Below are 27983 nucleotides of genomic sequence, written 5' to 3' on the forward strand. Positions count from 1 at the left end.
TAGGGATAATGTAGGGATTATGATGTGACCCCTGTGCTGGTCAGTGAGGGGGAGATGGGTGAATGTAGGGATAATGTAGGGATTATGATGTCCCCTGTGCTGGTCAGTGAGGGGGAGATGGGTGAATGTAGGGATAATGTAGGGATTATGATGTGACCCCTGTGCTGGTCAGTGAGGGGGGTATGGGTGAATGTAGGGATTATGATGTGACCCCTGTGCTGGTCAGTGACGGGGAGATGGGTGAATGTAGGGATAATGTCGGGATTATGATGTCCCCTGTGCTGGTCAGTGAGGGGGAGATGGGTGAATGTAGGGATAATGTAGGGATTATGATGTCCCCTGTGCTGGTCAGTGAGGGGGAGATGGGTGAATGTAGGGATAATGTAGGGATTATGATGTGACCCCTGTGCTGGTCAGTGAGGGGGAGATGGGTGAATGTAGGGATAATGTAGGGATTATGATGTGACCCCTGTGCTGGTCAGTGAGGGGGAGATGGGTGAATGTAGGGATAATGTAGGGATTATGATGTGACCCCTGTGTGTGCTGGTCAGTAAGGGGGAGATGGGTGAATGTAGGGATAATGTAGGGATTATGATGTGACCCCTGTGCTGGTCAGTGAGGGGGAGATGGGTGCATGTAGGGATAATGTAGGGATTATGATGTCCCCTGTGCTGGTCAGTGAGGGGGTATGGGTGAATGTAGGGACAATGTCGGGATTATGATGTGACCCCTGTGCTGGTCAGTGAGGGAGAGATGGGTGAATGTAGGGATAATGTCGGGATTATGATGTGACCCCTGTGCTGGTCAGTGAGGGGGAGATGGGTGAATGTAGGGATAATGTAGGGATTATGATGTCCCCTGTGCTGGTCAGTGAAGGGGAGATGGGTGAATGTAGGGATAATGTCGGGATTATGATGTGACCCCTGTGCTGGTCAGTGAGGGGGAGATGGGTGAATGTAGGGATAATGTCTGGATTATGATGTGACCCCTGTGCTGGTCAGTGAGGGGGAGATGGGTGAATGTAGGGATAATGTATGGATTATGATGTGACCCCTGTGCTGGTCAGAGAGGGGGAGATGGGTGAATGTAGGGATAATGTAGGGATTTTGATGTCCCCTGTGCTGGTCAGTGAGGGGGAGATGGGTGAATGTAGGGATAATGTCGGGATTATGATGTGACCCCTGTGCTGGTCAGTGAGGGGGAGATGGGTGAATGTAGGGATAATGTCGGGATTATGATGTGACCCCTGTGCTGGTCAGTGAGGGGGAGATGGGTGAATGTAGGGATAATGTAGGGATTATGATGTCCCCTGTGCTGGTCAGTGAGGGGGAGATGGGTGAATGTAGGGATAATGTAGGGATTATGATGTGACCCCTGTGCTGGTCAGTGAGGGGGTATAGGTGAATGTAGGGATAATGTCGGGATTATGATGTGACCCCTGTGATGGTCAGTGAGGGGGAGATGGGTGAATGTAGGGATGTCGGGATTATGATGTGACCCCTGTGCTGGTCAGTGAGGGGCAGATGGGTGAATGTAGGGATAATGTAGGGATTATGATGTGACCCCTGTGCTGGTCAGTGAGGGGAGATGGGTGAATGTAGGGATAATGTAGGGATTATGATGTCCCCTGTGCTGGTCAGTGAGGGGGAGATGGGTGAATGTAGGGATAATGTCGGGATTATGATGTGACCCCTGTGCTGGTCAGTGAGGGGGAGATGGGTGAATGTAGGGATTATGAAGTGACCCCTGTGCTGGTCAGTGAGGGGGGTATGGGTGAATGTAGGGATAATGTAGGGATTATGATGTGTCCCCTGTGCTGGACAGTGAGGGGGGTATGGGTGAATGTAGGGATAATGTAGGGATTATGTGTCCCCTGTGCTGGTCAGTGAGGGGGTATGGGTGAATGTAGGGATAATGTAGGGATTATGATGTGACCCCTGTGCTGGTCAGTGAGGGGGAGATGGGTGAATGTAGGGATAATGTAGGGATTATGATGTGTCCCCTGTGCTGGACAGTGAGGGGGGTATGGGTGAATGTAGGGATAATGTAGGGATTATGATGTGACCCCTGTGCTGGTCAGTGAGGGGGAGATGGGTGAATGTAGGGATAATGTAGGGATTATGATGTGACCCCTGTGCTGGTCAGTGAGGGGGAGATGGGTGAATGTAGGGATAATGTAGGGATTATGATGTGACCCCTGTGCTGGTCAGTGAGGGGGAGATGGGTGAATGTAGGGATAATGTAGGGATTATGATGTGACCCCTGTGCTGGTCAGTGAGGGGGAGATGGGTGAATGTAGGGATAATGTCGGGATTATGATGTGATCCCTGTGCTGGTCAGTGAGGGGGAGATGGGTGAATGTAGGGATAATGTAGGGATTATGATGTGACCCCTGTGCTGGTCAGTGAGGGGGGTATTGGTGAATGTAGGGATAATGTAGGGATTATGATGTGACCCCTGTGCTGGTCAGTGAGGGGGTATGGGTGAATGTAGGGATAATGTAGGGATTATGATGTGTCCCCTGTGCTGGTCAGTGAGGGGGGTATTGGTGAATGTAGGGATAATGTCGGGATTATGATGTGACCCCTGTGCTGGTCAGTGAGGGGGAGATGGGTGAATGTAGGGATAATGTAGGGATTATGATGTGACCTCTGTGCTGGTCAGTGAGGGGGTAGGCAGGGAGCAGCAGGAGGTGATGATGGCGGCGCGCAGGGCACGCCGGGATTTGTAGTCCTCAGGGCCCAGCTGCCGCCGGATGTAAGGGGAGTTATGACTACATATCCCGGCGTGCAGTGCGGCGGTGCCTGGGACGCGGCGGCCGCCAGCAGCTAGCTGTGTGTCCGTGTGATATTATGGGAGAGGGGACAGGTCTGAGGCCGGGGGCTGCCAGCCATGCTCGTGTCCCAGGTAAGGCTGCGGGGGAGTGAGGGCAACCGCGGGGTGCAGTACTGTGTGGGGCCCAGCAGGGGGCGGTATAGAGTCCGGGACCCTGCATGGGGTGTTTGTAGTCTGTGGTCCTGCAGGGGGGTGTGGGGGCCTCACATGAGTGCAGTATATTGTGGGGACCCTGCAGGGGGATGGAGGACTGTGGGGCCGCACATGGGTGCAGTACATTGTGGGACCCTGTAGGGGGTGTGGGGGCCACACATGGGTGCAGTATATTGTGGGGACCCTGCAGGGGGATGGAGGACTGTGGGGCCGCACATGGGTTACGGATGGTGTAATGGTTAGCATTACTGCCTCACAGCACTGAGGTCATGGGTTCAATACCCACCATGGCCCTAACTGTGCGGAGTTTGTATATTCTCCTCGTACTTGCGTGGGCTTCCTCCGGGTACTCCGGTTTCCTCCCACAATCCAAAAATATACTGCTAGGCTAATTTGGCTCCCAACAAAATTAACCCTAGAATGTCTGTGTGTGCGTGTACATGTGGTAGGGAATATAGATTGTAAGCTCCACTGGGGCAGGAACTGATGTGAATGGTCAAATATTCTCTGTAAAGCGCTGCGGAATATGTGTGCTCTATATAAGAAACTGCTAATAAATAAATAATAAATGGGTGCAGTACATTGTGGGGGCCACATATGGGTGCAGTACATTGTAGGGACCCTGCATGGGGTGTGGGGGCCTCACATGGGTGCATTATATTGTGGGAACCCTGCAGGGGATGGAGGATTGTGGGCCACACATGGGTGCAATACATTGTGGGACCTTGCAGGGGGGTGTGGGGCCACACGAGTGCAGTACAGTGTGGGGGCGCTGCAGGGGGTGTGGTGGACTGTGGGGGCCACCCATGGATGCAGTACAGTGTGGGGACCCTGTAGGGGGTGTGGTGGACTGTGGGGTCACACATGAGTGTAGTGTGGGGCCACACATGGGTGCAGTACAGTGTGGGAACCCTGCATGGAGTACGGTGGATTGTGGGGTCACACATGGGTGCAGTATGGAGTGGGGGCCACACATGGGTGCAGTACAGGGTGGGGACCCTGCAGGGAGTGTGGTGGACTGTGGGGCCACACATGGATGCAGTACAAGGTGAGGACCCTGCAGGGTGTGTGGCAGAGCATGGAACCCTCCAAGGTGTAATCTGGGACTATGCAGGGGAGCACAGTGGGTTCTGGGGCCCAGCAATTGGGAGGGAAAGAAAGGTGGGGACCTGTGCAGAAGGTGGGAATGCAGCATTTGAGTCTGGGGTGTGTAGTACAAGTTGTGGGCCCTGATGAGGGTTGTAGTGAAGTAAAAGAAGCTAGGGTTTGATGGTAAAGTTGGGGGGTGTACAGTAGAAGCTGGGGTCCCTGCAGGGGGGCAGGTTGTTCTGCAACAGAGGCTTGTTAGCAGCAATAGATGTGGGTGGTGTAGTAGTGGTCAGCTTCCATAGGGGGGGGGGGCGTGCAGTATAGGCTGGGTCCCCTGCAGGGTGTGTGGGAGCAGGGGTTGCAGCGATGATAGGGGGAGTGGTGGTTGGTAGAGGCAGGAGTGGGCTGCAGTATAGAATGAGTGCAATGGTAAAGGCAGGGGGTATGGGAGCAGAGATTGCAGCAGATGCCCTGGTAACGGGGGTGTCTCTCACTAATGCTGACTGTCTCTTTGGTTCCACAGACCCCTGTCCATTTTGATGATGTCGCTGTGTATTTCACAGAGGACGAGTGGCGTAGCTTAGAAGAATGGCAGAAAGAGCTGTACAAGGATGTGATGAAGGAAAATTACCAGACACTGGTGTTTGTGGGTGAGTGTCGCTTCCCTGCGCTTCCTCCTGTCACTTCTACACCTTTCATGCTGAGAATACATCCTATTAGCCCCAGTCTGATTGTCATTATTGGGCTGTCCAGTTACTGCCCTTTTTTTTTTCGGGGTGAAGCTTGTTCAGTTTTCAGGCGATGCCACGTGGGATCTAGGATAAATTCGCGGATCACAGCAATTATCACTGGTCCGCAGGCTGTTCTATTGGGGATTATACTTTAGGTGCCTGCGGCACCAGAAGTATAATCCCCAATAAGTGCCGTCATTGGGGAATCGGGACGCGGCATTGCGGCTAATAGGATAGCCCCAGGTACGTTACTCCTGCTACTATTATGGCCCCATTAGAGGTATGGACAATTTCACAGTTTAAGACAGCCTCAAAAACTTACAAGTGTCCACATATATGCATAGGAACTATGATTGTTATATGCATTCCTGGGGAGAGTATATCATCTGCAGAGCTTCCTTGTGTGGGCTATTCTATTACCTGCGACGCTGCGTCCTGATTCCCCAATGCCGGCACTTATTGGGGATTATACTTCTGGTGCCGCAGGCAGGGAGAGTATATCATCTGCAGAGCTTCCTTGTGTGGTCTGTATCTATCGCTGACTCACTTCTGATGGCTTCTTCTACTGGCTATGAGGTCCCCGAATATGGATAAAGTATGGTCCTGTATATGGAATATACGATCCTCCGGAGTAACCACATATATTGTCCTTTTATATACAAAGATTTTCCCCATCATTTTTTGTGAATATTATCTCGATTGGACCATAATGGTGGCACCCTTGTCATCTGCTCAACACAAATGTGGTTACAAGCGTTTATGGACATTTTAAATGCTTGCTGAAGGATTGCAGTAAAGAATAATGTGCACAAGGTGGCGCCAATCTATCTAGAACAGCAGTTTAGTGCCATGATATCAGGTTTGCTGGGCCATGCGTTCTGATTTGTTTGTCAGCCTTATACCATAGAGATATTCCAATGCATTTATACTAATTAACATCCAATTTATATCTTCCGCGTTCTTGCACTCAGTGACTGCACTCACCCAGGTCTGGGCTGCATTACACCCTTATGACGGTTTGCTGCAACGCTCTTAGGCCCTTATTCAGATCTGATCGCAGTACTAACTTGTTCTCAAAATGGGCTAAACCATGTGCACTGCAGGTGGGGCAGATGTAACATGTGCAGAGAGAGTTAGATTTGGGTGAGTTATTTTGTTTATGTGCAGGGCAAATACTGACTGCATTATTTTTACACTGCAATTTAGGTTTCAGTTTCAACACCCCCCACCCAAATCTAACTCTATACATGTTACATCTGCCCCACCTGCAGTGCACATGGTTTTGCCCATTTTGAGAACAAATTTACACTGCGATCAGATCTGAATAAGGGCCTTTGTGTGACCTTATACGGCGGGTAACCTGCTGCTACAGGACATCATGTCGGCGGTGCTTCATAGGGTAAGAGTCAGTATTGAATCCGCAGAATGTATTAGTAGAGTGTTAGCTCTTGCTCACAGGGTTAGAGCATGTAATAGGCTGTGATCCAGGGTCTACTGCTCCTGAGTCCTCAAAGGGACTGATATGTGTTGTCTAACATATAATTCTGGTAGCTCTATTCCTATAGGTATACAGGTAATACAATATATACGTATACTCAGTAACTATAGAACGATGAACTTCCCTTCCACACAGATGTGACCTGAGGCGTACATAATCTCAATAACATGTTTTACAGATATTGCTTTGTCTGTTTATTCCCAGAATAGATTTCCCTCCTTCCAACATGGTCCGCAGACCGGGGACTGGCTCCAACTGGCCGGTAACCCCCACACATTCCATTGTGCTCATTACTCTACTCTACAAGGACATCTCGATGAGATATTGCCAATTAGTTATGTGCTGAAAGTCAGACGCTATACCCATATAAGTATTATATCCGCATTAGGAAACAGTGTGATATTATTCTGTAATAATGAGTGTTCCATATTGTATGGGGAGGTTAGCATTGCAAAAAAAGTGCTTTATACGTATTTATTAACAGTTTCTTATATAGCGCACATATTCCAACACCAGTCCCTGCCCCAGTACCACATGTACACGCACACAGACATTCTAGGGTTAATTTTGAAGGAAGCAAATTAACCTACCAGTATATTTTTGGATTGTGGGAGGAAACCGGAGAACCGGAGGAAACCCACGCAAGTACGGGGAGAATATACAAACTCCACACAGTTAGGCCCATGACCCCAGTGCTGTGGGGCGGTAACGCTAACCATCGCACCGTCCTTGCTGCCCCGCAGTGTTGGGGATGACGCCCCAGGTATTGTACTCGGACATGTACCCAGAGAGTATCTTTTTGCTGTTTGATGTAGGTGATGTGTAGGTTTTTTTTTTTTTTTTATGGGACACGGTCATTAGGTCGACATGACTGAAGGTTGATGGGGTTGTTAGGTCGACACAAGCATTAGGTTGACATGGGGAAGGTCAACATGTGGTTTTTCACACTTTTTTTCGGGGGGGGGGGGGGGGGGCGAAGCATGGCGACGCGGTGCTAAGTTTCAGTGTCCATGTCGCCTGTGTCTACATTCGGAACAAAATTCTGTGAAGAACCCCATGTTGACCTAATGCGAGTGTCGACCTAATGACCTTGTTGACCTTCACACATGTCGACCTAGTGGTGCCGACCCAATGCTTGCCAATGATCCCATTCCGTTTTTATCCAATAAATAGAACGTCTGTAAGGATTGGACGCACCATGATCACTACAACCGGAGACAATGTGGCGCGTATCCAGCTTACCTGGTGCCGGACTTACCCAGGCCCCACATCTTACACTATATGTTGGTCCGTCCCTTGATATTCCACCAATCTGCTCCAATTTGTACAGTTCCCTCCCATTACCCCCAGCCTGGGGGAATCGGGCTGTTTTAACTCCCTGCGGTGAATCTTTGTCACTGAGAATATGATTCACCCGATTCAATGTTCACTGTTCACCGAAAGCGCACAGTGAGTGCCGGCCAGTTCTCGTTTCATGCTCGCTGCAATTCGCTGGTGTATTTCAATGGGGTTTTCACTGGGATTCGCCGTGGGGGTATTCAATGCTAGGATGGAGAACTGCTTTCAGCATGATTTTCGCCATGATTCACCGTTTTGCATTCGACATCTTTTTTTAAGGTGAACTGGACAGTGATCTTTTAAAATAAAGGTTTTTTTTTTTTTTTTTGGTGTAACAAAAAATCAGTAATTTTATTATGTGAAGGGGCGTGAAGCACGTGAATATATATATATATTTATGCTCGGAGCGGCATAGTGAGGGATTGACGGAGGCTGCTGTGCAGTGATGGCGTTTCTGTGTCTGTGACAGTCACTAGGGACAGATTACTGGTGAGGAAACCATCCTGAGAGACTGCTCGGAGCGGCATAGTGAGGGACTGACAGGGGATGCTGTGCAGTGATGGTGGTCCTGTGTCTGTGACAGTCACTAGAGACAGATTACAGGTGAGGAAACCATCCTGAGAGACTGCTCGGAGCGGCATAGTGAGGGACTGACAGAGGCTGCTGTGCAGTGATGGCGGTCCTGTGTCTGTGACAGTCACTAGAGACAGATTACAGGTGAGGAAACCATCCGGAGAGACTGCTCGGAGCGGCATAGTGAGGGACTGACAGAGGCTGCTGTGCAGTGATGGCGGTCCTGTGTCTGTGACAGTCACTAGAGACAGATTACAGGTGAGGACACCATCCTGAGAGACTGCACGGAGCGGCATAGTGAGGGACTGACAGAGGATGCTGTGCAGTGATGGCGGCGCTGTGTCTGTGACCGTCACTAGGGACAGATTACAGGTGAGGAAACCATCCTGAGAGACTGCTCGGAGCGGCATAGTGAGGGACTGACAGGGGATGCTGTGCAGTGATGGCGGTCCTGTGTCTGTGACAGTCACTAGAGACAGATTACAGGTGAGGAAACCATCCTGAGAGACTGCTCGGAGCGGCATAGTGAGGACTGACGGGATGCTGTGCAGTGATGGCGGTCCTGTATCTGTGACCGTCACTAGGGACAGATTACAGGTGAGGAAACCATCCTGAGAGACTGCTCGGAGCGGCATAGTGAGGGACTGACAGGGGATGCTGTGCAGTGATGGTGGTCCTGTGTCTGTGACAGTCACTAGAGACAGATTACAGGTGAGGAAACCATCCTGAGAGACTGCTCGGAGCGGCATAGTGAGGGACTGACAGAGGCTGCTGTGCAGTGATGGCGGTCCTGTGTCTGTGACAGTCACTAGAGACAGATTACAGGTGAGGAAACCATCCTGAGAGACTGCTCGGAGCGGCATAGTGAGGGACTGACAGAGGCTGCTGTGCAGTGATGGTGGTCCTGTGTCTGACAGTCACTAGGGACAGATTACAGGTGAGGAAACCATCCTGAGAGACTGCTCGGAGCGGCATAGTGAGGGACTGACAGTGGATGCTGTGCAGTGATGGCGGTCCTGTGTCTGTGACCGTCACTAGAGACAGATGAGAGGTGAGGAAACCATCCTGAGAGACTGCTCAGAGCGGCATAGTGAGGGACTGACGGAGGCTGCTGTGCAGTGATGGCGGTCCTGTGTCTGTGACAGTCACTAGAGACAGATTACAGGTGAGGAAACCATCCTGAGAGACTGCTCGGAGCGGCATAGTGAGGGACTGACAGGGGATGCTGTGCAGTGATGGCGGTCCTGTGTCTGTGACCGTCACTAGGGACAGATTACAGGTGAGGAAACCATCCTGAGAGACTGCTCGGAGCGGCATAGTGAGGGACTGACAGAGGCTGCTGTGCGGTGATGGTGGTCCTGTGTCTGTGACAGTCACTAGAGACAGATTACAGGTGAGGAAACCATCCTGAGAGACTGCTCGGAGCGGCATAGTGAGGGACTGACGGAGGCTGCTGTGCAGTGATGGCGGTCCTGTGTCTGTGACAGTCACTAGAGACAGATTACAGGTGAGGAAACCATCCTGAGAGACTGCTCGGAGTGGCATAGTGAGGGACTGACAGGGGATGCTGTGCAGTGATGGCGGCCCTGTGTCTGTGACAGTCACTAGAGACAGATTACAGGTGAGGAAACCATCCTGAGAGACTGCTCGGAGCGGCATAGTGAGGGACTGACAGGGGATGCTGTGCAGTGATGGCGGCCCTGTGTCTGTGACAGTCACTAGAGACAGATTACAGGTGAGGAAACCATCCTGAGAGACTGCTCGGAGCGGCATAGTGAGGGACTGACGGAGGCTGCTGTGCAGTGATGGCGGTCCTGTGTCTGTGACAGTCACTAGAGACAGATTACAGGTGAGGAAACCATCCTGAGAGACTGCTCGGAGCGGCATAGTGAGGGACTGACAGGGGATGCTGTGCAGTGATGGCGGCCCGGTGTCTGTGACAGTCACTAGGGACAGATTACAGGTGAGGAAACCATCCTGAGAGACTGCTCGGAGCGGCATAGTGAGGGACTGACAGGGGATGCTGTGCAGTGATGGCGGCCCTGTGTCTGTGACAGTCACTAGGGACAGATTACAGGTGAGGAAACCATCCTGAGAGACTGCTCGGAGCAGCATAGTGAGGGACTGACAGGGGCTGCTGTGCGGTGATGGTGGTCCTGTGTCTGTGACAGTCACTAGAGACAGATTACAGGTGAGGAAACCATCCTGAGAGACTGCTCGGAGCGGCATAGTGAGGGACTGACAGAGGCTGCTGTGCAGTGATGGCGGTCCTGTGTCTGTGACAGTCACTAGAGACAGATTACAGGTGAGGAAACCATCCTGAGAGACTGCTCGGAGCGGCATAGTGAGGACTGACGGGATGCTGCGCAGTGATGGCGGTCCTGTGTCTGTGACAGTCACTAGGGACAGATTACAGGTGAGGAAACAATCCTGAGAGACTGCTCGGAGCGGCATAGTGAGGGACTGACAGAGGCTGCTGTGCGGTGATGGCGGTCCTGTGTCTGTGACAGTCACTAGAGACAGATTACAGGTGAGGACACCATCCTGAGACACTGCTCGGAGCGGCATAGTGAGGGACTGACAGAGGCTGCTGTGCGGTGATGGCGGTCCTGTGTCTGTGACAGTCACTAGAGACAGATGACAGGTGAGGAAACCATCCTGAGAGACTGCTCGGAGCGGCATAGTGAGGGACTGAAAGGGGATGCTGTGCAGTGACGGCGGCGCTGTGTCTGTGACAGTCACTAGAGACAGATTACAGGTGAGGAAACCATCCTGAGAGACTGCTCGGAGCGGCATAGTGAGGGACTGACGGAGGCTGCTGTGCAGTGATGGCGGCCCTGTGTCTGTGACAGTCACTAGAGACAGATTACAGGTGAGGAAACCATCCTGAGAGACTGCTCGGAGCGGCATAGTGAGGGACTGACAGGGGATGCTGTGCAGTGATGGCGGCCCTGTGTCTGTGACAGTCACTAGAGACAGATTACAGGTGAGGAAACCATCCTGAGAGACTGCTCGGAGCGGCATAGTGAGGGACTGACAGGGGATGCTGTGCAGTGATGGCGGTCCTGTGTCTGACAGTCACTAGAGACAGATTACAGGTGAGGAAACCATCCTGAGAGACTGCTCGGAGCGGCATAGTGAGGGACTGACAGAGGCTGCTGTGCAGTGATGGCGGCCCTGTGTCTGTGACAGTCACTAGAGATAGATTACAGGTGAGGAAACCATCCTGAGAGACTGCTCGGAGCGGCATAGTGAGGGACTGACAGGGGCTGCTGTGCAGTGATGGCGGCCCTGTGTCTGTGACAGTCACTAGAGACAGATTACAGGTGAGGAAACCATCTTGAGAGACTGCTCGGAGTGGCATAGTGAGGGACTGACAGGGGATGCTGTGCAGTGATGGCGGTCCTGTGTCTGTGACAGTCACTAGAGACAGATTACAGGTGAGGAAACCATCCTGAGAGACTGCTCGGAGCGGCATAGTGAGGGACTGACAGGGGATGCTGTGCCGTGATGGCGGCCCTGTGTCTGTGACAGTCACTAGGGACAGATTACAGGTGAGGAAACATTCCTGAGAGACTGCTCGGAGCGGCATAGTGAGGGACTGACAGAGGCTGCTGTGCAGTGATGGCGGTCCTGTGTCTGTGACAGTCACTAGAGACAGATTACAGGTGAGGAAACCATCCTGAGAGACTGCTCGGAGCGGCATAGTGAGGGACTGACAGGGGATGCTGTGCGGTGATGGCGGTCCTGTGACAGTCACTAGAGACAGATTACAGGTGAGGAAACCATCCTGAGAGACTGCTCGGAGCGGCATAGTGAGGGACTGACAGAGGCTGCTGTGCAGTGATGGCGGTCCTGTGTCTGACAGTCACTAGAGACAGATTACAGGTGAGGAAACCATCCTGAGAGACTGCTCGGAGCGGCATAGTGAGGGACTGACAGGGGATGCTGTGCAGTGACGGCGGCCCTGTGTCTGTGACAGTCACTAGAGACAGATTACAGGTGAGGAAACCATCCTGAGAGACTGCTCGGAGCGGCATAGTGAGGGACTGACAGGGGATGCTGTGGAGTGATGGCGGCCCTGTGTCTGTGACAGTCACTAGAGACAGATTACAGGTGAGGAAACAATCCTGAGAGACTGCTCGGAGCGGCATAGTGAGGGACTGACAGGGGATGCTGTGCGGTGATGGCGGTCCTGTGTCTGTGACCGTCACTAGAGACAGATTACACGTGAGGAAACCATCCTGAGAGACTGCTCGGAGCGGCATAGTGAGGGACTGACAGGGGAATGCTGTGCGGTGATGGCGGTCCTGTGACAGTCACTGGAGACAGATTACAGGTGAGGAAACCATCCTGAGAGACTGCTCGGAGCGGCATAGTGAGGGACTGACAGAGGCTGCTGTGCGGTGATGGCGGTCCTGTGTCTGTGACAGTCACTAGAGACAGATTACAGGTGAGGACACCATCCTGAGACACTGCTCGGAGCGGCATAGTGAGGGACTGACAGAGGCTGCTGTGCAGTGATCGTGGTCCTGTGTCTGTGACAGTCACTAGGGACAGATTACAGGTGAGGAAACCATCCTGAGAGACTGCTCGGAGCAGCATAGTGAGGGACTGACAGAGGCTGCTGTGCGGTGATGGCGGTCCTGTGTCTGTGACAGTCACTAGAGACAGATTACAGGTGAGGACACCATCCTGAGAGACTGCTCGGAGCGGCATAGTGAGGGACTGACAGAGGCTGCTGTGCAGTGATCGTGGTCCTGTGTCTGTGACAGTCACTAGGGACAGATTACAGGTGAGGAAACCATCCTGAGAGACTGCTCGGAGCGGCATAGTGAGGGACTGACGGGGGATGCTGTGCAGTGATGGCGGCCCTGTGACAGTCACTAGAGACAGATGAGAGGTGAGGACACCATCCTGAGAGACTGCTCGGAGTGGCATAGTGAGGGACTGACGGAGGCTGCTGTGCAGTGATGGCGGTCCTGTGTCTGTGACAGTCACTAGAGACAGATTACAGGTGAGGAAACCATCCTGAGAGACTGCTCGGAGCGGCATAGTGAGGGACTAACAGAGGCTGCTGTGCAGTGATGGCGGCCCGATGTCTGTGACAGTCACTAGGGACAGATTACAGGTGAGGAAACCATCCTGAGAGACTGCTCGGAGCGGCATAGTGAGGGACTGACAGGGGATGCTGTGCAGTGATGGCGGTCCTGTGTCTGTGACAGTCACTAGAGACAGATTACAGGTGAGGAAACCATCCTGAGAGACTGCTCGGAGCGGCATAGTGAGGGACTGACAGGGGATGCTGTGCAGTGATGGCGGTCCTGTGTCTGTGACAGTCACTAGAGACAGATTACAGGTGAGGAAACCATCCTGAGAGACTGCTCGGAGCGGCATAGTGAGGGATTGACAGGGGATGCTGTGCAGTGATGGCGGCCCTGTGTCTGTGACAGTCACTAGGGACAGATTACAGGTGAGGAAACCATCCTGAGAGACTGCTCGGAGCGGCATAGTGAGGGACTGACAGGGGATGCTGTGCAGTGATGGCGGCCCTGTGACAGTCACTAGAGACAGATTACAGGTGAGGAAACCATCCTGAGAGACTGCTCGGAGCGGCATAGTGAGGGACTGACAGGGGATGCTGCGCAGTGATGGCGGTCCTGTGTCTGTGACAGTCACTAGGGACAGATTACAGGTGAGGAAACAATCCTGAGAGACTGCTCGGAGCGGCATAGTGAGGGACTGACAGAGGCTGCTGTGCGGTGATGGCGGTCCTGTGTCTGTGACAGTCACTAGAGACAGATTACAGGTGAGGACACCATCCTGAGACACTGCTCGGAGCGGCATAGTGAGGGACTGACAGAGGCTGCTGTGCAGTGATCGTGGTCCTGTGTCTGTGACAGTCACTAGGGACAGATTACAGGTGAGGAAACCATCCTGAGAGACTGCTCGGAGCAGCATAGTGAGGGACTGACAGAGGCTGCTGTGCGGTGATGGCGGTCCTGTGTCTGTGACAGTCACTAGAGACAGATTACAGGTGAGGACACCATCCTGAGAGACTGCTCGGAGCGGCATAGTGAGGGACTGACAGAGGCTGCTGTGCAGTGATCGTGGTCCTGTGTCTGTGACAGTCACTAGGGACAGATTACAGGTGAGGAAACCATCCTGAGAGACTGCTCGGAGCGGCATAGTGAGGGACTGACGGGGGATGCTGTGCAGTGATGGCGGCCCTGTGACAGTCACTAGAGACAGATGAGAGGTGAGGACACCATCCTGAGAGACTGCTCGGAGCGGCATAGTGAGGGACTGACGGAGGCTGCTGTGCAGTGATGGCGGTCCTGTGTCTGTGACAGTCACTAGAGACAGATTACAGGTGAGGAAACCATCCTGAGAGACTGCTCGGAGCGGCATAGTGAGGGACTGACAGAGGCTGCTGTGCAGTGATGGCGGCCCGGTGTCTGTGACAGTCACTAGAGACAGATTACAGGTGAGGAAACCATCCTGAGAGACTGCTCGGAGCGGCATAGTGAGGGACTGACAGGGGATGCTGTGCAGTGATGGCGGTCCTGTGTCTGTGACAGTCACTAGAGACAGATTACAGGTGAGGAAACCATCCTGAGAGACTGCTCGGAGCGGCATAGTGAGGGACTGACAGGGGATGCTGTGCAGTGATGGCGGTCCTGTGTCTGTGACAGTCACTAGAGACAGATTACAGGTGAGGACACCATCCTGAGAGACTGCTCGGAGCGGCATAGTGAGGGACTGACAGAGGCTGCTGTGCAGTGATCGTGGTCCTGTGTCTGTGACAGTCACTAGGGACAGATTACAGGTGAGGAAACCATCCTGAGAGACTGCTCGGAGCGGCATAGTGAGGGACTGACGGGGGATGCTGTGCAGTGATGGCGGCCCTGTGACAGTCACTAGAGACAGATGAGAGGTGAGGACACCATCCTGAGAGACTGCTCGGAGCGGCATAGTGAGGGACTGACAGGGGCTGCTGTGCGGTGATGGCGGTCCTGTGTCTGTGACAGTCACTAGAGACAGATTACAGGTGAGGAAACCATCCTGAGAGACTGCTCGGAGCGGCATAGTGAGGGACTAACAGAGGCTGCTGTGCAGTGATGGCGGCCCGGTGTCTGTGACAGTCACTAGGGACAGATTACAGGTGAGGAAACCATCCTGAGAGACTGCTCGGAGCGGCATAGTGAGGGACTGACAGGGGATGCTGTGCAGTGATGGCGGTCCTGTGTCTGTGACAGTCACTAGAGACAGATTACAGGTGAGGAAACCATCCTGAGAGACTGCTCGGAGCGGCATAGTGAGGGACTGACAGGGGATGCTGTGCAGTGATGGCGGTCCTGTGTCTGTGACAGTCACTAGAGACAGATTACAGGTGAGGAAACCATCCTGAGAGACTGCTCGGAGCGGCATAGTGAGGGACTGACAGGGGATGCTGTGCAGTGATGGCGGCCCTGTGTCTGTGACAGTCACTAGGGACAGATTACAGGTGAGGAAACCATCCTGAGAGACTGCTCGGAGCGGCATAGTGAGGGACTGACAGGGGATGCTGTGCAGTGATGGCGGCCCTGTGACAGTCACTAGAGACAGATTACAGGTGAGGAAACCATCCTGAGAGACTGCTCGGAGCGGCATAGTGAGGGACTGACAGGGGATGCTGCGCAGTGATGGCGGTCCTGTGTCTGTGACAGTCACTAGGGACAGATTACAGGTGAGGAAACAATCCTGAGAGACTGCTCGGAGCGGCATAGTGAGGGACTGACAGAGGCTGCTGTGCGGTGATGGCGGTCCTGTGTCTGTGACAGTCACTAGAGACAGATTACAGGTGAGGACACCATCCTGAGACACTGCTCGGAGCGGCATAGTGAGGGACTGACAGAGGCTGCTGTGCAGTGATCGTGGTCCTGTGTCTGTGACAGTCACTAGGGACAGATTACAGGTGAGGAAACCATCCTGAGAGACTGCTCGGAGCAGCATAGTGAGGGACTGACAGAGGCTGCTGTGCGGTGATGGCGGTCCTGTGTCTGTGACAGTCACTAGAGACAGATTACAGGTGAGGACACCATCCTGAGAGACTGCTCGGAGCGGCATAGTGAGGGACTGACAGAGGCTGCTGTGCAGTGATCGTGGTCCTGTGTCTGTGACAGTCACTAGGGACAGATTACAGGTGAGGAAACCATCCTGAGAGACTGCTCGGAGCGGCATAGTGAGGGACTGACGGGGGATGCTGTGCAGTGATGGCGGCCCTGTGACAGTCACTAGAGACAGATGAGAGGTGAGGACACCATCCTGAGAGACTGCTCGGAGCGGCATAGTGAGGGACTGACGGAGGCTGCTGTGCAGTGATGGCGGTCCTGTGTCTGTGACAGTCACTAGAGACAGATTACAGGTGAGGAAACCATCCTGAGAGACTGCTCGGAGCGGCATAGTGAGGGACTGACAGGGGATGCTGTGCAGTGATGGCGGTCCTGTGTCTGTGACCGTCACTAGAGACAGATTACAGGTGAGGAAACCATCCTGAGAGACTGCTCGGAGCGGCATAGTGAGGGACTGACGGGATGCTGTGCAGTGATGGCGGCCCTGTGTCTGTGACAGTCACTAGGGACAGATTACAGGTGAGGAAACCATCCTGAGAGACTGCTCGGAGCGGCATAGTGAGGGACTGACAGGGGATGCTGTGCAGTGATGGCGGTCCTGTGTCTGACAGTGACAGTCACTAGAGACAGATTACAGGTGAGGAAACCATCCTGAGAGACTGCTCGGAGCGGCATAGTGAGGGACTGACAGGGGATGCTGTGCAGTGATGGCGGCCCTGTGTCTGTGACAGTCACTAGAGACAGATGAGAGGTGAGGACACCATCCTGAGAGACTGCTCGGAGCGGCATAGTGAGGGACTGACAGGGGATGCTGCGCAGTGATGGTGGTCCTGTGTCTGTGACAGTCACTAGGGACAGATTACAGGTGAGGAAACCATCCTGAGAGACTGCTCGGTGCGGCATAGTGGGACTGACGGGATGCTGTGCAGTGATGGCGACCCTGTGTCTGTGACAGTCACTAGAGATAGATGAGAGGTGAGGACACCATCCTGAGAGACTGCTCGGAGCGGCATAGTGAGGGACTGACGGGGGATGCTGTGCAGTGATGGCGGTCCTGTGTCTGTGACCGTCACTAGAGACAGATGAGAGGTGAGGAAACCATCCTGAGAGACTGCTCGGAGCGGCATAGTGAGGGACTGACAGGGGATGCTGTGCGGTGATGGCGGTCCTGTGTCTGTGACAGTCACTGGAGACAGATGTGAGGTGAGGAAACCATCCTGAGAGACTGCTCGGAGCGGCATAGTGAGGGACTGACAGGGGATGCTGTGCGGTGATGGCGGCCCTGTGTCTGTGACAGTCACTAGAGACAGATTACAGGTGAGGAAACCATCCTGAGAGACTGCTCGGAGCGGCATAGTGGGACTGACGGGATGCTGTGCAGTGATGGCGGTCCTGTGTCTGTGACAGTCACTAGAGACAGATTACAGGTGAGGAAACCATCCTGAGAGACTGCTCGGAGCGGCATAGTGAGGGACTGACAGGGGATGCTGTGCAGTGATGGCGGTCCTGTGTCTGACAGTGACAGTCACTAGAGACAGATTACAGGTGAGGAAACCATCCTGAGAGACTGCTCGGTGCGGCATAGTGAGGGACTGACAGGGGATGCTGTGCAGTGATGGCGGCCCTGTGTCTGTGACAGTCACTAGAGACAGATGAGAGGTGAGGAAACCATCCTGAGAGACTGCTCGGAGCGGCATAGTGAGGGACTGACAGGGGATGCTGTGCAGTGATGGCGGCCCTGTGTCTGTGACAGTCACTAGAGACAGATTACAGGTGAGGAAACCATCCTGAGAGACTGCTCGGTGCGGCATAGTGGGACTGACGGGATGCTGTGCAGTGATGGCGACCCTGTGTCTGTGACAGTCACTAGAGACAGATGAGAGGTGAGGACACCATCCTGAGAGACTGCTCGGAGCGGCATAGTGAGGGACTGACAGGGGATGCTGTGCGGTGATGGCGGCCCTGTGTCTGTGACAGTCACTAGAGACAGATTACAGGTGAGGAAACCATCCTGAGAGACTGCTCGGAGCGGCATAGTGGGACTGACGGGATGCTGTGCAGTGATGGCGGTCCTGTGTCTGTGACAGTCACTAGAGACAGATTACAGGTGAGGAAACCATCCTGAGAGACTGCTCGGAGCGGCATAGTGAGGGACTGACAGGGGATGCTGTGCAGTGATGGCGGTCCTGTGTCTGACAGTGACAGTCACTAGAGACAGATTACAGGTGAGGAAACCATCCTGAGAGACTGCTCGGTGCGGCATAGTGAGGGACTGACAGGGGATGCTGTGCAGTGATGGCGGCCCTGTGTCTGACAGTCACTAGAGACAGATGAGAGGTGAGGAAACCATCCTGAGAGACTGCTCGGAGCGGCATAGTGGGACTGACGGGATGCTGTGCAGTGATGGCGGTCCTGTGTCTGTGACAGTCACTAGAGACAGATTACAGGTGAGGAAACCATCCTGAGAGACTGCTCGGAGCGGCATAGTGAGGGACTGACAGAGGCTGCTGTGCAGTGATGGCGGCCCGGTGTCTGTGACAGTCACTAGGGACAGATTACAGGTGAGGAAACCATCCTGAGAGACTGCTCGGAGCGGCATAGTGAGGGACTGACAGGGGATGCTGTGCAGTGATGGCGGTCCTGTGTCTGTGACAGTCACTAGAGACAGATTACAGGTGAGGAAACCATCCTGAGAGACTGCTCGGAGCGGCATAGTGAGGGACTGACAGGGGATGCTGTGCAGTGATGGCGGTCCTGTGTCTGTGACAGTCACTAGAGACAGATTACAGGTGAGGAAACCATCCTGAGAGACTGCTCGGAGCGGCATAGTGAGGGACTGACAGGGGATGCTGTGCAGTGATGGCGGCCCTGTGTCTGTGACAGTCACTAGGGACAGATTACAGGTGAGGAAACCATCCTGAGAGACTGCTCGGAGCGGCATAGTGAGGGACTGACAGGGGATGCTGTGCAGTGATGGCGGCCCTGTGACAGTCACTAGAGACAGATTACAGGTGAGGAAACCATCCTGAGAGACTGCTCGGAGCGGCATAGTGAGGGACTGACAGGGGATGCTGTGCGGTGATGGCGGCCCTGTGTCTGTGACAGTCACTAGAGACAGATTACAGGTGAGGAAACCATCCTGAGAGACTGCTCGGAGCGGCATAGTGAGGGACTGACAGGGGATGCTGTGCAGTGATGGCGGTCCTGTGTCTGTGACAGTCACTAGAGATAGATTACAGGTGAGGAAACCATCCTGAGAGACTGCTCGGAGCGGCATAGTGAGGGACTGACAGGGGATGCTGCGCAGTGATGGCGGCCCTGTGTCTGTGACAGTCACTAGAGACAGATTACAGGTGAGGAAACCATCCTGAGAGACTGCTCGGAGCGGCATAGTGAGGGACTGACGGGGGATGCTGTGCAGTGATGGCGGCGCTGTGTCTGTGACAGTCACTAGAGACAGAACACACACACACAGCGATTTACATGCATTTTCTGAGGGGTTTAGTAAAATCGTTTAGAAAATACCGTAATGTCGCCCCGTGCGTAGGACCTATCAGCTGTCCCTTCTGTCTATACAGTCTCCTAATTACCACAAAGCGCGGTAACATGTGACAGGACTGCCCTCACTAACGGAGCTACCTCATGTATAGGGAGCCAGGCACAGTGTATATCAGGGGTCCGGGAACTTTTTTACCTTTTACCCCAAAATATATTTAGATAGAACGATGTTTCCCCCTTGATTTGAAAGTAAGGAAATCCTATAATTGTAATACACACTGTACCCCTAGAAACTGATGCTATATCCTGATAGTACGGTACACAGCCCGACAGCCGATGATGAGGATAACCATCACCATGTATAGCTGTGCGGGGTACAATATTTGTACCATGCAGCCTACATGGTTGTCACCCTCAGTGGCTGCCGGGCAGTGTGTGGTATGGCCATTGATAATGGGACATCCCGGTAACTATCAGTGTCAGTATTACAAGGTGATATAAGGACAGTCTGCAGTGTTTCCCCATAGACTAGAGATGGTTATACCCTGACAGGAGCCTATAACCAGGCAAAGAAACTCTGTGCCGCAGCGGCAGTACAGACTGTGCGCTGCCGAGATGGCGCCGCAACCAGACGACTCTACTGGAGAAGCGGCTGATGCACTGCACTGTGTCAGGTCCTTGTACAATGCAGTACTGTAACGCACACAGCCGGGCATGCATATAGATTTTATATATAGATTCCGTGTTCAAAAATACGTTTACTGACAATCCTTCTTAGTTTCTTATATGTACGTACCAATAGTAACAAGACAGCTCTCGCGTAGCGATGTCTTTCACTTATTAAGTGGGGTATTCAATGTCAGGGGCACGGCTGTCGAGCTAGCGCGACAGCCGTGCCCCTGTCCCGTTCTCGGTGAGCTCGCCTGGAGCTCGGCAGTCGGGATTCAATGTCCCGGCCACCGAGCGGCGAGAAGGCGGCGTGGCCGCCAGTTGCGACTGGGAAGTGACGAGCTGCAGCCGGCAGCTCGTCACTTCCCGGCTGTTCTCGGCAGAACGAGCCCGACAGCTAGAGATGTCGGGCTCGTTCTGACAGGAAACCCTGTTCAATGCTGTCGGGGAAGACAGCATTGAATAGGGCCCGTCGAGCATCTCCCCCACGGGAGATGCTCGACGGCGATTGAATCTCCCCCTAAGTCTCCTTCCTTTTCACCGTTTCCCATAGAAGCAGTCAGACATGGGGAAAGTTCCAGGAGTATTTTATTATATCTGCAAGGCGATTTCTATGTAGCTCAGTGCCGGACTACACACAATGTGCTTGTGCAGAAATGTGTGACGGAACATCGCCACCTTGTGGCCATTACAGTGATCACCCTGTGATAAAACAGATTAAAAAATATAGAAGTGCACTCACACTCAGATTGTGCATATCCAGGTGAGGTTCCCAACAGGTACCATCCAGGAATCCTTAAAACCAAAAAGTCTCCCAGCAAGGGAAAGGCTCATAGTAGTGAGCTATTGTTTTTCAAAAATACATTTATTTAAAACTATACTCAAACAAAACTATACTCATACATCAAAATATAATAACAGTAATGGTGGACTCGTACATTAGCATATAACTATTTTCGCTTATCTGATTTGATGCCAGCGGGGATGGAGAGGTAAATATATAGTAACGTAGATAGGAGTTGTCCTCTGTGTGCTATGAGGTGGGAAGGACGGTGCCATCTAATTGTCTCCCTCTTCTGGTTCCATCAGGGCAGCCGGAGATCTTATCCCGGATTGAGAGAGGAGAGGACCCCTGTATCAGGGTACATCCGCTCTCTGAAGAGTCGCGGCCAGAGGGTGGTGCACAGAATGGTGAGAAGAGGAGGGGCCATGTGATGTCACTCATAGGGAGTGGTCGGGGGAATCTGCACTGCAATATGTTTCCTGCTGTAGGGGGAGGGGTCACACCCGGTATATATTTGTGTTGTATTGTTGCACAGATTGGACAGACCGGGCATTACTGGAGGAAGAACTGGACATGGAGCTGCAGATTCACTGCCCAGGTATGTAATAAATGGCTGCCATGTACGGTAGCAGTGTATCGTGCATATCGCACACACTGGGTCATGCACAGGCTGAATACACTGCACAGGGTAATGATGACTTTCCTTCATCTGGGGGGCACGTCATAGCAGTGGGGTTAGTGGGGGATCGCTCAGTCCACCCCTCCAGTAGGTTAGCTCTGAGTATCTGGACATGGGGTTCGCTCTCTGTCCATGTAAGATACTCTTGATAAAGTGGTAACCGTGTCAGTACCCTACAGCCATGTAAGATACTCTTGATAAAGTGGTAACCGTGTCAGTACCCTACAGCCAAAGACAGATTGGGTTTTACTCCAAATTATTTTTGGTCCCAAAACCAGACTTGAGTCTGAGACCTTTCTTACATTTTTAAGGAATTAAACTTAAAAATAGATTCAGGGAGTGTAGGGTCAGCCATAAACTGTATGGAGACCGAATTAGGTGTTGGCATGTATAAACCTCAACAAAGCCTTTCTTCATATACTTATATGGGGGGGCATCAGTCTTAAGAATTGCCCTCATGGGGAAAACATTTCCAGTTCTGGGCTCTGCCTTTTGGCCTGACAATAGCTCCTCCCATATATATTTATAGAAGTAATGGCAGCTATGTCGTGGAGTCTAATGAAGATGGGAAGAATAATTGCTTCATTGATCTACTGTTCAAAGCCGACTCCGAAGAGGCACACTGGTTGTCTTGGTTGGATCATCAATTGGACAACACAGATTTAAATTTTGGGTCTAAAATTCAGCACTGTAGACTTACTGGCAACAGAAAAGATCAGAGAGATTCTGATGCGACTCAGAAGGATTTTAGGACTCAGAAGCCCATCCGTTCTCTGGCGTTCTGAAACTGTATTTTCAAAATCAAAACTGTCCAATACGCAAGATTCCAATTAAACAGAGAGTTGGTCTGGATCCAACCATCCACTACAGTACGTTACTTTGTCCCCCAGTGACATGAGTCACTCTGGTGGTAGACTCGGGCAAAAAAATCTGTGTCTTTCCCAGGGTCTGATTATGAGATGGGGACAACCAGCGATAGATTGTGTGGCCTCTGTTCAATTCAGAACCGACAGGTTGCAGGACCGGCGAAATGTTTGCATCTCTAATGTGCACAGGGCCTGGCTGCATGTCATCCTGTCCATCTGCCACCAGTACACACGCTGCATGTCATCCTGTCCATCTGCCACCAGTACACACGCTGCATGTCACCCCGTGCATCTGCCCCCAGTACACACGCTGCATGTCATCCTGTCCATCTGCCACCAGTACACACGCTGCATGTCACCCCGTGCATCTGCCCCCAGTACACACGCTGCATGTCATCCTGTCCATCTGCCACCAGTACACACGCTGCATGTCATCCCGTCCATCTGCCACCAGTACACACGCTGCATGTCACCCCGTGCATCTGCCCCCCAGTACACACGGTGCATGTCACCCCGTGCATCTGCCCCCAGTACACACGCTGCATGTCACCCTGTGCATCTGCCCCCAGTACACACGCTGCATGTCATCCTGTCCATCTGCCACCAGTACACACGCTGCATGTCATCCCGTCCATCTGCCACCAGTACACACGCTGCATGTCACCCCGTGCATCTGCCCCCAGTACACACGCTGCATGTCACCCCGTGCATCTGCCCCCAGTACACACGCTGCATGTCACCCTGTGCATCTGCCCCCAGTACACACGCTGCATGTCATCCTGTCCGTCTGCCCCCAGTACACACGCTGCATGTCACACCGTCCGTCTGCCCCCAGTACACACGCTGCATGTCACACCGTCCATCTGCCCCCAGTACACACGCTGCATGTCATCCTGTCCGTCTGCCCCCAGTACACACGCTGCATGTCATACCGTCCATCTGCCCCCAGTACACACGCTGCATGTCACACCGTCCATCTGCCACCAGTACACACGCTGCATGTCACACCGTCCATCTGCCACCAGTACACACGCTGCATGTCACTCCGTCCATCTGCCCCCAGTACACACGCTGCATGTCACCCCGTCCATCTGCCCCCAGTACACACGCTGCATGTCATACCGTCCATCTGCCCCCAGTACACACGCTGCATGTCACCCCGTCCATCTGCCCCCAGTACACACGCTGCATGTCACCCCGTCCATCTGCCCCCAGTACACACGCTGCATGTCACCCCGTGCATCTGCCCCCAGTACACACGCTGCATGTCATAGCGTCCATCTGCCCCCAGTACACACGCTGCATGTCATAGCGTCCATCTGCCCCCAGTACACACGCTGCATGTCATAGCGTCCATCTGCCCCCAGTACACACGCTGCATGTCACACCGTCCATCTGCCCCCAGTACACACGCTGCATGTCACACCGTCCATCTGCCCCCAGTACACACGCTGGTACTTGTGGAGTATCATGGCTCCCACGGCCTTCATCGTATGCTGATTGTATGCTAAAAATCGCATCGCATGCGATCAAATCGCATGCGATGCGATCGCACCCGATTTTGCACTGAAATGCATCAGAATGCATTGAAATGTGTATTAAACTTGTGAAATGCCCCCAAATGCCATTTTTCATAGTGCACCACCCCCACTATCAACGTGAACCCGAAGCGTGGCGAGCCCGCGAGGGGCGGCGGTACGCGTCCTACGACCTTTTCATACCCCCACTATCCACGTCGGCGTGGAGCTGAGAATAGAATAGTGTGGCGAGCCCGAAGCGTGGCGAGGGGACGCGGATACCTTCACAGCTATACGCGTCCCCTCGCGGGCTTCACAGGTATCCGCGTCCCCCCGCGGGCCTCGCCACGCTTCGGGCTCGCTGCGCTCGCCACACTGTTCTATTCTCAACTCCACGCCGACGTGGATAGTGGGGGTATGAAAAGGTCGTAGGACGCGTACCGCTGCGCTCGCCACGTTTCGGGTTGACGTTGATAGTGGGGGTGGTGCACTATGAAAAATGGCATTTGGGGGCATTTCACTAGTTTAATACACAATTCAATGCATTCTGATGCATTTCAGTGCAAAATCGGGTGCCATCGCATCACATCGGATGCCATCGTATGGCATCCGATGCGATCGCATACGATTTTTGAGCATTTTTGCTCAAAAATCGGTAAAACATCGTATGCCACTACATATGGCATACGATGGGGATGCGATGGCATACGATTTTTGAGCAAAAATGCTCAAAAATCGGTAAAACATCGCATCGTATGCCACTACATATGGCATACGATGCCATACTATGGGAGCCGTGATACTCCACAAGTACCCACACGCTGCATGTCACCCCGTCCATCTGCCTCCAGTACACACGCTGCATGTTACCCCGTCCATCTGCCTCCAGTACACACGCTGCATGCCATCCCGTGCATCTGCCTCCAGTACACTCGCTGCATGCCATCCCGTCCGTCTACCCCCAGTACACACGCTGCATGTCATCCCGTCCGTCTGCCCCCAGTACACACGCTGCATGTCACACCGTCTGTCTGCCCCCAGTACACATGCTGCATGTCACACCGTCCGTCTGCCCCCAGTACACACGCTGCATGTCATCCCGTGCATCTGCCTCCAGTACACACGCTGCATGTCATCCCGTCCGTCTACCCCCAGTACACACGCTGCATGTCACCCCGTCCGTCTGCCTCCAGTACACACGCTGCATGTCATCCCGTCCGTCTGCCCCCAGTACACACACTGCATGTCACACTGTCCGTCTGCCCCCAGTACACACACTGCATGTCACACCGTCCATCTGCCCCCAGTACACACGCTGCATGTCACACTGTCCGTCTGCCCCCAGTACACACACTGCATGTCACACCGTGCGTCTGCCCCCAGTACACACGCTGCATGTCACCCCATGTATCGGGGAATGTAACAATCTCTCTCTCTTCTTTGCAGAGGAGTTGGTGGACGATTTGGAGAATCCGCCACAATGGGACATGGTGGACATCTTAATATTCCTCGATGAGCTATTTGACTTCTAGGGAAACCTTGGTTTGGTTTTTGTTTTGTTGGGGTTTTTTGTGTTCCTTTCTTTATTAAACAGTTTATTTTTTATCTTGTGTCTGAGCCGAATCCTTTGCTCCAGGAACAAGAGGTCCAATATGTCCATTTTACGGTGACGTCAGGTATATGGGTTTATGCCAGGGACATGGGGTCCCGTCTGTCTGGTCACGCCAGGAACATAATAATACTAGCACTATTTCTAGACACACAAATGACATAAAAGCAATAACTGATCAAATAAAAAACTTTATCCAGTGCCCTTTAGTAAGTCGAATGTTAAGTTTAAAAAAAAAAAAAAGTAAAAAAAGTATTTGTCCCATGGCATGGGCACCGTGTGAAATACCCAATCCGGACATAGAAACAGAGAATGTAACCACTTGGCCCATCTGGTCTGCCCTCCTCCTTTTTTAAATTGTGTTTTTTTTTTACCTTGTGCTTATATCAACCCTATTTAAACCTTCATTCTATGTAAGGATGTCCTCCTATCTATCCCAGGCATGTATACATTGCTCTACTGCAGGGGTAGCCAACTCCAGCCCTTCACAGCTACAACAGTTAATGTATTTCATGTCTCCTCACAGAATCACAAGTGAAGTAATTAGCTCCACCTGTGGATCATTTATAATGTGTCAGTCAGTAATGAGTGCACCTGTGCCCCAGCTAGGTGATCTCGAAAACGTGAACTGTTGGTAGCTCTTGAGGACAGGAGTTGGCTACCCCAGCTCTACTGTCTAGCCTCTACCACCTCTGATACAGTATGTGGTAGTCTGTAATATGCCCCCCCCCCCCCCCCTTTGCCTTCTCTCCTCCAAACTTATTTTGTGATGTAGGCCATGTACCATGTTATGTGCCCATCTTTGTACAGTCTCTAATGTACTTATATCCTTCTTGGAGATATGGCTCTAGAATTGTGCACCTTATTGTAGAAGATTATCCTACCAGTAGCCTGCTCAGAACACTAGATGAGTTCTGTATAGGTCATTGCTACGACCTTAGAGCATGGTGTACAGTTCTGTATAGGTCACTGGTGCTCTAGATGAGGCTGCACCTGTGACCTATACAGAACTGGGCACAGTATCTAGATGAGGCCGCACCAGTGACCTATACAGAACTGGGCACAGTATCTAGATGAGGCCGTACCAGTGACCTATACAGAACTGGGCACAGTATCTAGATGAGGCCGCACCAGTGACCTATACAGAACTGGGCACAGTATCTAGATGAGGCCGTACCAAGGACCTATACAGAACTGGGCACAGTATCTAGATGAGGCCGCACCAGTGACCTATACAGAACTGGGCACAGTATCTAGATGAGGCCGCACCAGTGACCTATACAGAACTGGGCACAGTATCTAGATGAGGCCGCACCAGTGACCTATACAGAACTGGGCACAGTATCTAGATGAGGCCGTACCAAGGACCTATACAGAACTGGGCACAGTATCTAGATGAGGCCGCACCAGTGACCTATACAGAACTGGGCACAGTACCTAGATGAGGCCGCACCAGTGACCTATACAGAACTGGGCACAGTATCTAGATGAGGCCGCACCAGTGACCTATACAGAACCGGGCACAGTATCTAGATGAGGCCGTACCAAGGACCTATACAGAACTGGGCACAGTATCTAGATGAGGCCGTACCAAGGACCTATACAGGACTGGGCACAGTATCTAGATGAGGCCGTACCAAGGACCTATACAGAACTGGGCACAGTATCTAGATGAGGCCATACCAAGGACCTATACGGTGGACCTGTGAAAAAAAATACTTATCAGCTCCAGTGTAGATCGCATCCTCTTCGGTCCATGAAGGCATCCAGCGTATAAAAACAAACAGCTGACACGCAATCGGGAGGACTGAGAAGCTGCATGTGTCCGATAATGAGGGGAATACCACGGACCTCAGTCACAGGGCCTCCCTTCAGCCTATTGGGAGCGAAGGAGTGAGCTCCAGAGGAACTCTGCGTCTGATAGGCATTTTATATATTTACATAATCTTGTCTTAACTTTAATAGTAATTCAGTAGACAATGGGCAGTATTCAATGAGGCTGATTCGCCATGTTTTATGTCGATTTTGTG

General features: G+C 52.6%; 1 protein-coding gene across 1 annotated transcript; it reads left to right on the plus strand.

Moving 5' to 3' along the window:
- The first annotated feature begins 2755 nt into the window (after positions 1-2755).
- LOC146079926 (zinc finger protein 777-like) lies at positions 2756-25949 on the plus strand. The gene is made up of 5 exons (XM_083186654.1): positions 2756-2907; positions 4601-4727; positions 21588-21689; positions 21818-21880; positions 25791-25949. The coding sequence occupies exons 1-5, from the start codon at positions 2893-2895 to the stop codon at positions 25874-25876; spliced, it is 393 nt and encodes a 130-aa protein (XP_083042780.1). The 5' UTR covers positions 2756-2892; the 3' UTR covers positions 25877-25949.
- The last annotated feature ends 2034 nt before the right edge of the window (positions 25950-27983 follow it).

Source organism: Crinia signifera, chromosome 5 (genome assembly GCF_055691185.1).
Source record: "Crinia signifera chromosome 5, ASM5569118v1, whole genome shotgun sequence".
NCBI lineage: Eukaryota > Metazoa > Chordata > Amphibia > Anura > Myobatrachidae > Crinia > Crinia signifera.

Excerpts from the sequence above, each read along its gene's own strand:
- LOC146079926 (XM_083186654.1), top strand. Across the intron at positions 4,728-21,587 it reads CCAGACACTGGTGTTTGTGG|GGCAGCCGGAGATCTTATCC; the intron begins GTGAGTGTCGCT and ends TGGTTCCATCAG. Across the intron at positions 21,881-25,790 it reads GCTGCAGATTCACTGCCCAG|AGGAGTTGGTGGACGATTTG; the intron begins GTATGTAATAAA and ends TCTTCTTTGCAG.